This window comes from Barbus barbus (genome assembly GCF_936440315.1).
Source record: "Barbus barbus genome assembly, chromosome: 15".
Taxonomy (NCBI): domain Eukaryota; kingdom Metazoa; phylum Chordata; class Actinopteri; order Cypriniformes; family Cyprinidae; genus Barbus; species Barbus barbus.
This window is the reverse complement of record NC_136743.1, coordinates 7,251,054-7,263,149: the sequence shown is the minus strand read 5'-3', so window position 1 is coordinate 7,263,149 and position 12,096 is coordinate 7,251,054. Positions and strand designations below refer to the sequence as shown.

General features: G+C 36.7%; 1 protein-coding gene across 1 annotated transcript in view; it reads right to left on the bottom strand.

Moving 5' to 3' along the window:
* Window positions 1–12,096, bottom strand: part of LOC306881750 (kin of IRRE-like protein 1) — a gene marked incomplete at both ends in the record, with an annotated part of 31,976 nt that overhangs the window by 7,738 nt on the left and 12,142 nt on the right. Inside the window, 9 exons of the mRNA XM_079435999.1 lie at window positions 1,208–1,308; window positions 1,396–1,522; window positions 1,679–1,806; window positions 2,238–2,386; window positions 2,757–2,862; window positions 2,948–3,098; window positions 3,197–3,354; window positions 4,117–4,266; window positions 5,407–5,559. Of these exons, the coding sequence (XP_079292125.1) occupies window positions 1,208–1,308; window positions 1,396–1,522; window positions 1,679–1,806; window positions 2,238–2,386; window positions 2,757–2,862; window positions 2,948–3,098; window positions 3,197–3,354; window positions 4,117–4,266; window positions 5,407–5,559 (1,223 nt within the window). The remainder of the gene's footprint in view (window positions 1–1,207; window positions 1,309–1,395; window positions 1,523–1,678; window positions 1,807–2,237; window positions 2,387–2,756; window positions 2,863–2,947; window positions 3,099–3,196; window positions 3,355–4,116; window positions 4,267–5,406; window positions 5,560–12,096) is intronic.

Below are 12,096 nucleotides of genomic sequence, written 5' to 3'. Positions count from 1 at the left end.
AAACATATAAAGGGGTATGAAGACTTTCTATAGGCACTGTAATATTAGTTAATGGTTTTTATATTAATAATTGTATTATTTTATTTTATTGGGCTGTTGTTTTATTTTATTTTATAAACCATTCCTTTTTTTCTTTGTTAATACTACAATTTGTTCCCTCTATTTTCACTTTTTTTCTTTACCTTTTTGCATTTTTTTTAATGATTTTATCTGTTAATATTTGTTTTCTGTTTACTATTTTAATACTACTATTTTTCCTTTTCTTATTTTTATTTTATTGATTTATGTTGTATTTATTTTATTTTTTATACATCATACTTTATTTTATTTGTTAATACTAAGGTTTACTGCATTTGCACTATTATTTGTTTTACCTATTCAGCACAGCAGTTGTGCCAAAGAAGCATGCTAAAATGAGAGAAAGGAAAAAGAGTGACTAGAAAGGTGGTTGAAGGAGAACGATAAAGATGAGGAGGGTGACTAGAGGACAGGTGGAAGGAAGAAGAAGAGAGAGAGAGAGAGTGAAGGAAGGAGGAAAAGAGGCAGAGCGTTGAATAAAGTGCTGAGATTGTTAAAAGCTCACTCATTTGTCTGTCATGTCGTGTCGTCTGCTGGTGATAATCGACACTGAAAGGTACAGGTACACTTTGTTCTGCGCTGTCACTCTTTTTCTCCCCCTCCCCATCAGCCCTCCTCATCTTTCATGTCTCATTTGATATCTTCTTGACCTCTATTTTTCACGCTTCCTTTGGCTCTCTCTCTCTCTCTCTCTCAGCTCTCTCAGTATTCAATCAAGTATAGTGTAAAGATGATAAAGGAAGGACGAAAAACAAGTACAGTAAGAGACATTACTGTATACATACAGCTGAATAAAGCTGCCTTATGTAATTTCTGCTCTATTAGTGCCAAGAAACAGCACTGAAAACCCAGGGAAATTACTGTATATCAGCAATACATAACCAGAATTTCCTACTTGTAAAAAAGGAAGAAGCAGCCCCACCTCAAAAGCACAAATTTTAAAGCTCTAGAAAGAGACATTTCTTTACTAAAAAAAAATCTTGATTATTTATTCCACATTCATTTTGATACAGTATCTGCGCAATGCATAAAATGCATGTTTGCGGTAAATCACAGCATGCCACATGTCCAGAATAACCTGTAATAGAAGCTATGTTAATGTACTGTACAGAGTGAGATTTCAACTCACGATTTTGTCCGGCGGAGGGGTGCTGGCTATGTAGCACTTGATTTCCCCCTTCTCTCCTCTCACGGCATACTGGATCGGCTCACTCGAGATGATTGGAGGACCTGGACACCCAATCACATCATAAGAGAGTTATATCACACTTTTCAAATCTAGACATATTTTTCTGTAGCTATGTATGTGCTACTGACCATTGACTGTAAGCGTGACTTCTGTTTCTCCGACACCAATTCTGGGAACAATGGCTTTACACACATACTGTCCTGCATCTGCCTGACTCACAGACTTCAGGAATAACTGATTACTATTACTGAGGACCTGAACAACAAAGAGTTGAATAAAGAAAATAGATAGCATTAAAAATAGTCAATAGAGTGTTTTTGCTGAATGTGTATATGTGTAAAAAAAATGTATGTGTGTTAGAGGTGAGTGCACTTTGCAGGGTGTAGATAGCATTATCTAGAGTGCACTAACCATACTGGAGCCCTTCTTGGTCCATGTGAGGGTGAGTGGAGGATTTCCTGACCATTTACAGTTGAGTGTGACATCAGAGTCAATATCCACTGTTACAGGCCTTGGCTCTACCACCAAAATTGGGCCAACTACATGAGAGAGAAAAGAAGACAACAAGGTTATAATATTTTTCATAATATATTTACTAGATTTTTTTAAACTAAAAACAACATAAAAAAAGAAGTTATGAAAAATACAAATGAACCACTAAAAGTAATTAAAAAACAAAAACATTTCCCTATATGAAACTTTGCAAACTGGCATCAGAAAATATTCAATCTGCATTTTAATAAACACATTTCTCACTCTGGCTGTGAAAATGGTGTTTTCTAGATATGGATATTCCAAATCAAAACAAAACTGGCTTTATGTTTTAAATTATATTTAAATGTGAGAATGAAATAAAAACACAATTTGCACTAGCAGAACTGCTTAGCAATGGCAAACTCATACAGTATAACATAAACCTATCAATAGACCTGTGCGGTAGATCATTGGACGGATGGACTGAGATACTCACAGTGAACGTCCACCAAAATACTGACGTTAGTGCTGCCCACTGCATTAAAGACCAGACAGGACACGGGCTCAGTGAAGAACGAGTGATCTGCTGTCGTCTCAAACACACTTTCTCTCGCTCCATCCAGAATCACGCCCCCTTTAGCCCACCTACAACACATTAGGGTTATTATAGTTAACTAAAACTCATGCAAAGAAATCATTACATTGTTAACTGAAATAAAATATAAAAAAAAACTTTAACTTATTTTATTTCAGCTATTTGCCAAGGCAGCGTTTCTCATTTTCTTGAGGGACTAAAATAGCTAAAACCAAACCTTGAATACAAATAAATAAAAACTATGGAGACATATTTAAAATAAATTAATAAACAAAAATGTTAAAAACAGCAAAATGGCAAATAAATTATAATAGTATCTAAACGATATAAAAATAACACTGCAACACAAACACTGTGCATATGTAAATCAGAGAGAGCACATCACTTCGATCAGCAAATACACCCACACTACACACTAACCTGTAGCCCATAATGGGAGGGTTGGCAGTGGCCTGGCAGGTAAATTTAACTCGCTCTCCTTCTAGAACCGAGCGAGGTTCTATTGACAGGATGACTGTGGGAGGATCTGGAGAGAGATTGAGAGGTTATTAGCGCCCTTCTTGTGGATATACAGTATGCCAGTACAGCAAAGTTGGTGTAAAAACACTTACGGTGGACGTTGAGAGTAACAGTGGCCCTCTTTCCCAGCGGGGCGGCCAGGTTTGAGGCCACACAGGTGAAATTTCGTCCTGTGTCTGTGTCCACTGGCTGGATCTCCAGAAAACTCTTTGTGGTCACCCTTTTCCTGTCCGCTAATACCTCCTGACAGACATACAGACAGATAGAAATAATGTATACCATTTGTTCTCATATATGTGATTTTCATGCTATCTTCATTTGCTTGTGTGCTGCTCACTCACAGTGCTGGTATGGGCTCCCTCCACTATGATCCCATCTTTGTACCATTCTATCGTTGACAGTGGCTTTGCTCCTCGAGACACACAGGTGAGGTTATATGAGGTTCCTGCTGTCAGCAGGATATCTGGAGAGCCCTGGATAACAGGACCTTCAGGAGGAACTACACAGATAGAGAGATAATATGCTGAAAGTGATTTACTGGGGACAGAGGTTAGATCTATAAATACGGACACATATATGGTATTTTGTTTCCTTGCAAATATAGTGTACTACACACTATTGTTCAAAAAAAGAGTTATGAAAAAACAGTTTCTACAGAAATATTAAGTAGCACAACTGTTTTCAACATTGATAATAATAATAATGTTTCTTGAGCATCAAATCAGCATATTAGAATGATTTCTGAAGAATCACGTGACACTAAAGATTGAAGTGATTATGCTGAAAATTCAGCTTTTGCCACCAGGAATAAATACAATTTTAAAATACATAAAAAATTTAAAACTGTTATTTTAAATTGTTATAATATTTCACAATTACTGTAGTTTTGAACAAAAAAAAGTGCAGCCTTGAGAAGTATAATTACTGCATACCGCATACTTTAAAAAAATTATTTGTGAAGATTATGTACCAATGAATATTTCAAAAAGTAGTACAGTATATTACAACCTTGTCACAGCAACAATCTCAGATATAAAAAGTACTGACTTTATTTGTATTCAATTTTTGTTAAACACGATACATATTACTTTAGGTGCATTCATCACACTGTAAACAATACAGTGTTCCACACAGTGTGCTGTTGTTTACTGAAATGCACAAGAATTTCATGCAAAATAAGTGCATACTTCTCGCATTATACATACTGTAAAAACGTTATAATGGCAGTATGCTATTCTGATCATATTCATTGTGTACTCACTCAGAACAGTGAGTTTAGCTCTTCTGGACCTCAGAGCGGCTTCAGTGGCCTGACACTCGTACAGTGAGTCATCGGTCAGGTCTGCTGACGTGATCTCCAGATTATACTGCCCAACATCCAAGATACGCAAAACACGGTACCGTGGCCATGCTGAAACACACACACATCACACTTTAACATGATAAAACATTTCATGCATTTATCATTTCAGATGCAGATAATACTGTGCTGCAAAAGCCCCAGCATAGCTTGTATGTACAGTCAGAATTCATATTTATTTTGCATGACTGTCCCTATTTCATGGATTTCCCCTCACAATAAACATACAGCTCAAACGAATACATATTCTCTGTAAATTTATTGAAAGCTCCCAAGCCATAGTTCATACAGCCAGTTTAGCCAATCAGTGTGATTATGTGGTGGCTTGTAGGACATGTTTTTGTCACCAGAGGGCAGCACTCCAACACATTGGCATTCAGACTGCAACCTCTCTGGCACACACATTATGACATCATCGATCTGGATACCAGGAGGACAAAAGTATTGGCAACGATTACATCATCCTTTAGCTCAACCAATCAGCAAGCAGACGCTTAACCTGTGCGCGTGTTTGCACATCTATATGTGTATGTGTCTGTGATTAGAGCGGACAAAAGAGCAACACATCCAACAAAAAAAGGAAAGAGAGAGAGTGAGACAGAGGACAAAGAAAGAAAATGGCAATGTCTGGACAATGAAAGAAAGAAATATGTCTGTTGCATCATTTTAAATGGAGGAGAGGGAGAAATCGTATGTTGTACTGTATGTTGCATTGCAACATTAATGCTGTATAGACATGCATAGACAGATTTCTGAGCCAAATTCCAAAATAATTTGTATCATTGAAAATTAGGTGGCACAATTTTTTTGTTTGTCCAAAACACTTAAGCAGAAATCATGCATTCACATATCTAAATCTGGTCAGTAATTTGCTTTATACTGAAATCCAGTCATCGTACCCGTCCTCGTGTCACTCCAAACTAGTATGACTAGATACAGCTGCAGCTGCATGGCGATCACTGACTGACGCAGTTGCAATTTTTCTTGGTTTATTCATTTGAACCCATGTCCCCTTTAATGCTAAACCAAATTTGTACTGCTAAACTTTCCTGTCGTGCTTTGTTCTCATATTATCTGGATTATCTCACCTAGAGCTCTTATTGAGCTCATACTGTCACTCATTTCCCCTCTAAAAACAGGTGCATGACGCCCTTGGTTAGTGTGATCTGATGTGTGTGTGTGTGTGCTCACCCCTCAGATCTTCTCCGATTCCAAGAGCAAGCCCGTCTTTGGTCCATTGTACAATGCCGGTGTAGTTAAACACCACGCAGGACAAAACTACTCTCTCCCCGACCACCACAGACTGATCCGCCGGCTCCTGAGAAAACCGCGGGCCGCTGAACACTGACAGACACGGACAGAGAGACAAAAATGTGCTTATATGTTACTGTACACTGTTCAAGGGACACTGTAGTTTTTTCCCACTTTTATGAAGATTTTCTTTGGTGTGCCATACATTTTTGTTAAATATTTCTAACCCAAGCCTAGAAAAGAACAATAATAGATTTAAATATTTAAAATGTGTAAATTCTGCATTTGAAGACATAAACATTTGTTAAAATACACTACCATTCAAAACAGTAATATTGTGAAATATATTTTACAATTTAAAATAACTACTTTCTTTTTCAATATATTTTAAAATGAATTTTCAGCATCATTTTAATATCACATGATCTTTCAAAAATCACTAATATGCTGATTTGGTTTTGAAGAAACAATTTTTAAATGTCAGCTCTGAAAACAGTGGTGCCAATAAATATTTTAGTGGAAATCAGGATACTCTGTTGAATATAAAGTTAAAAAGAGCATATTTAAAAAAAAAAAAAAATGTAACATAAATGTCTTTACTGTGTCTTTTAACCATTTTGTGTTAATCAATGTCTTATTTCAATATATATTAAAATGAAGATTAATAAAAAAAAATTGGTCAGACTTTATTTTAAGGTCCAGTTCTCACTATTAACAAACCATTAACTATAAATGTGCCTCAATAAACTATTAATTTGCTGTTTCTTAATAGTTAGTTGTTAAATTTAGGTATTGGGTAAGATTAGGGATGCAGAATATTCATGCAGAATATGTGCTTTATAAGTACTAATAAACAGCCAATATGTCATTACTAGGCATGATACTAAGCAACTAGTTAATAGTGAGAATTGGTCCCAGAGTTACCAAATCTTTTTACAAACATATGCTACCCTGACTCTTACAGCCACATCCCAAATTTTCATCCATTACATCATCGCAGAGATATTTCTGAAAAATTCCATCACTCTCTCTCTTCCTGCCTCTCTTTCTCCTCCGGCACATGCCACTCCTCCAGGATTATTGGTAACAGTCCAATTTGCTAATTAAGGCAAAACGTTAATAAAGGGAGGGAGAAAAAAAAGAAAAGGTGCACCTCCAGAGGATTACATTTACAGCCATAAAACAAAACTCTTCATCATACTTAAAGGAATGGGTCACACCAAAATGGAAATTCTGTCCCCATTTACTCCAGCAAACCAATAATTAAGAATGTATCGGACACTCTTCTCCATATAGTGCAAATGAAAGAGGACTGAAGCGGTCACACTGACTCTGGTGTTCCATGGAAGAAAGAAAGTCATACGGAAAGTCAAGGGCTCTGGACACTGAGTTTCTGTTATAAAACCTTCTCTCTTTACAACTGTCCATGCACCATGATTGGACTGCAGGAGACATGACGTCATGTCTTTGCGGCACAGCTGCTTATGACAGCGCTTAATGACACTGGCCCGTGTATCAGAACGCTCAAAGCAGCTTCACTCCGTTAACTAGTCATTAGTGATGCAAAAGTGCCCTCAGAACAAAGACACAGCATCTGATGTCTGATTCATAGACTGATTCTTCTATGTGTGTGTGTGTATTTTTGAAAACTCTGAAGTATTTCCAGATGCTACAGTATAAGAAAAACATCCCTGAAGTGGTGCTGCCAAATGTTAAGCATTTAGAAAAGCAGAGCCAAATGCAAAACGTCATGGAGAGAAAGCGATATACAGAGAATGACAATAATGCACCCTTTAGCACACAGAGACACAGAAACAAGCTTTTAATTATGTGCCAAGAGAGGTAAGCAAGAATACATGACTTAGTCAAATGGTCTCAGACGGAACATTCATCTGTCCACATCTTTCCTCAGGGCAAGTCTTGCTCTAATTTTGCACACAAACAAATAAAACTGTATTTTGTGTGGGTGGGTGTGTGTTGTGTGATGTCCATGAGTATTTGTGTGCGAGTACTAAAATTCATGTCTAGCCTGCCTCAGGTAGCAAAATATTTACATCACCAGATTAAAGGGACAGTTCACTCAAAAATGAAACTTCTGTCATTAATTACTCACCCTCAAAATTGTTCTTTTTGTTTTCTTTGCGCACAAAAAGTATTCTCATAGCTTCATAAAATTACTGTGGAATCACTGATGTTACATGTAGTATTTTAACAATGTCCTTACTACTTTCTTTGCCTTGACCGTGGTAGCACCCTTGCTGTCTATGGAGTGTCAGAGAGCTCTCGGATTTCCTTAAAAAATATCTTAATTTGTGTTCCAAAGATGAACAAAGGTCTTTTGGGTTTGGAACGGCATGAGGGTGAGTAATTAATGACAGAATTTTCATTTTAGGGTGAACTAATCCTTTACCGTTATGACTAGGAATCGACTCTGACTTTGATTCAAGCTTCGGACTCGATTCCAAGACTGGATTCCTCATCAGACTCAGGCAGGCAAAGTGAGCTCTTACACTAAACAGAGCAATATAAAGTGTAATGGTTTACAATTTAATATTTCATTTTAAAACAATAAATAAATATAAGTGTATTCATTGTAAGCACACAGCTTCTTCGAAAAGCCGGATGAGCCACTGGTCAAGTCAAGTCAAGTCACCTTTATTTATATAGCGCTTTTTACAATGCAAATTGTGTCAAAGCAACTGCACAATATCAAAAAAGGAAAATAATGTGTCAATAAGTTTAAATAGTGTCTTTGCAATCAGGTCGACGATATCACTGGAAATGAAGCGTCCCCAACTAAGCAAGCCAGAGGCGACAGCGGCAAGGAACCAAAACTCCATCGGTGACAGAATGGAGAAAAAACCTTGGGAGAAACCAGGCTCAGTCGGGGGGCCAATTCTCCTCTGGCCAAACAAACCAGCAGTTCAATTCCAAACTGCAGCAAGTCAGATTGTAAGGGCTCAGCTGGTTCCAGTGGTGGAAGCTGAGGTGGAAGCCTCTGTATTAAACTTCCACTTGTTTAAAATTTATAATGAACTTTGTTTTCACATCTTTCATTGCTTTTCTGTTGCCTCCTCTTTCAAACACAAGTTGCTTTTGGTCAAGTCCAGTCAAGTAATCATGATTGATTAGCTAGTGTTGTTTTGTTGCTGAGATCGTAAATGACTCTGTTTTGAACAACGTACTGCTGATTCAAAGATTCACTTATCGTCACCTGCATGCAGAATGAGGTGATGTACAGGCTGCTGAAGGAAGCAGAGATTCTAAACGAGTCATTTTGTGAACAGAGTTACAAGATTTGATTAACTGAGATGAATCGAAATTGTGAAGAATCTTTTGGAGTATGTATAGATGTAATAGGCAGCTACTGTTACACATATGTAACAGGCCGAGTCTGTTACACAGCAACTTGTGTAACAGACTCGGCTCCAAAAGATTGTTACATGTGTTACACAGGCATAAGCTACTTAAAATAAAGTGTATCAATATTGTACTTAAGTGTATTTCAAGTGTATCTATACTGTACACCTTATCCAGCTGCACCTTAGTTTGATTTAACCCACCAGTACACAGCTTAAATACATCTAATTACATTAAAATAACAGAATATTACACAGGCATAAGCTACTTAAAATAAAGTGTATCAAGATTGTACTTAAGTGTACTAGTAGCGGTGTAACAGACTCGGTTTGTTACATATGTGTAACAGTAGCTGCCTATTACATCTATATAATTACAAACTGTAATTACAGGCTGTTCCATTACTTACATGATAAGTGCATTTTGTTTCATGTAAGTACAACGGCTACTACTAAGTACTTAATTAGGTAATTACTCTGTATTATGACACCTTAAAATAAAGTGTTACCAAATAACACTTTAAACACAAACAAAGTGGTTTTATTTTGAATACATATTTTATTTAAAATTGTATTAATAATAATAATTCCAAAATGTCCAGTGATCTTGAAACTATCATGATGGCATTTTAGAAAAGTCATATGGTATTTGCATGTGGTATTACTGTCTCCCTTGGCAGAAATCATAAAATAATCAATATGAAAAATAAATATTCAATTAAAATTAAAAAGGAATGCAATGTACCTTATGAAACGAAGTTTAAATAGCAATTACATTTTTATTATTATTTAAAAAACTTCTGCTTCTAGTTTGCCACTCTGTTTGTCTTTGATTTTTTTCATCCCATTTTCACAAATACTCTCATTTCCCTTCCATCTGTTTCCAGCCATATTTTATTCACTCTTTCATTTCATTTCTCTGTGGTGCTAATTGCTTTTTTAGAGTAGTAAATATGCTAACTCTCTGCACACATCAGCTCTCATTAATATAAGTGTGTGTCCTGTTGTGCCTGTTTAACTTTCTCTTATGGTATCTACTTGTTTATGTACATGTATGTGTAGGTCTGTTTCTTTTCCTATGTCATGTTTGTTGATCTCTTTAGGAAAAGTGTGAATAAAGCTCTCCCACTTCTCTCTATCCCACTCATTCCTGAGGGAAATGTAAGTGGAACAGAGGAGAGAAACACACAGATACAATTTAAATTTTTGCTTTTTACAGTACTTTCAATCCTTCTCCCCCCTCTGATTTCATCCCACTCTTTAAATATCCTCATCTTTCACCTTACTCCTCCTCCTTTCTACTGGATTACTCCTCCTCCATCTCCTTCATTCACTCTGTCCATTCATACCTTCACACCTTTGAGTTGATGGTGGACACTTTTCCCCTCTACAACACAGGCAACACATTTCTACACCTTTGCATTTTTCTGTCTTCCCACCATCTCTATTTTTCCACCATATGCATCTTTCTTTGTTCTTGTTCACTGAAGTGGAAGAATTTGAATGTAATTCAAAAATTTCTAACACTGATCAACCCTTGTGTTATTATTTAATATTTGGCTTCAATTATACTTTCTTAATTTTTTTAGCGACTCTTTCTGCAGGTCCGCTTTGCAATTGATTGTTGAGTGAGTCGTTTGAATCATTCGTTCAAATGATTCATTCATTGAATCATTTAGGGGCCCTTCACACAGCCCAAGTTTTTTGCATTCCACTGCTACCTTTTCATTGTTTTTCCATGTAAAATTCACTAAATGGACAGTGGCCTTCACATCTTTACAGCATCTTGAAAATGCCATGGTGTTCTAAAAAATGTGGCATTCAAGTTAAAAGTATTGACAAAGTAACTAGTAATGTTGTTTTTAAATTGTAAATGACCAAATATTATATAATAAGGATATAGCAATTCTTAATAAAACTGGAACAAAATAAAAAGGTTTATAAATTAAACAATGTATTTATTTATTTATTTTTTTTCCCCAGTATTCTGCAGATTTCTAGAAAATAAAAATTAAGATTTCATCTGAGCCTGGTTATATCCAACATATAATATACAGTATATTAATTTAGTCTGAGCTGGCACAATGCAATTTATTAACACAGAAACTATGAAATATTAAATAAATTTTTTCACTTTTAACAATGAAAAAAGAGAAACCGCTATAATAAGCCATAGAGATGTCAATCATACAACACATACAACATACAAAAAACAACACCCAGTACTTAAAAAGTGTGCACACACACCACAAAATGTTCTTCTGTAAACAGTAGCATGTTGTGTACAGGGGTAACATGCTTCAGGACATTCTGCAAAACCACTCAAATGTCACTCAACGTGCTATGAGGCCTCAGGGGGACCTGGTGACCCTCGACATTAGCAGTAGCACAGAAACAGGACAGTGTAAAAGATTCGCCAAACGCCCTTCATTTCATTAATATTTCATTTCGCACATCCCTCTTGTCCCAGGAATCCCAAGTAAACTGGCGCTCGAAGGAGCGGATGAGAGAGAGATTTAACCCCAGAGAAAAGCTGCTGAAACATCTACATCTCCTCACAGCTATGTGTGTGTACATACCACTAATGAAGCAGTCGCTTAAAAACCAAAATTATGATAGAATTCTGCTGTTACTCCACATTGAGCTGTTGCAGTGCAGAGGAACGAGCGTGAGGAGTGTAATGAGTGCTGAGAAGGAAGAGAGACGAAAGAGAGTGTGCTGTGACTATAGCGGTCATAATATGCATTTGTTTAGTTGCTTGAGGCCTCGACCCACTAACCTCTTTGTGTCAAAAGGCTGTTAGAAAGGTCAAAGGTCACCTCCATGGGGTGCATGACACATGAGGGCACCCTGTCTATCATATTTTCTTTTCTTTCTTTCTCTTTCCTGCATGGCTCCTCTACTCCTATTTTCCACTTTCATCTTTCCTTCTGGTATGTGAACTTTCTTCCTTTTTTTTATCTCTCCTCTCTTTCTCCCACTCATCCCAACTGTCTATTTCCTTTTTCCACCTGATAATTTTACCCACACACACACTTTCTCTTCTCAGCACTAAAAGAATGTGAGGCATTTCCTTTACCTCCCCTCTTTCTGTCTCTCTTATTTCCTTCTCTTCCTCAGTTTCAAAAGATTTCCAACTCAACTCATGTCTCTTACCTCTTTCTCCTCCCCTCTTTTTTCTGTTTTTGTCTCTTAATTAGAAATTTGAGAAAACGTTGGCTTTCAGCATCAATCACCTCTGACTATAGTGAATACTTTATGCTCTCTTCCG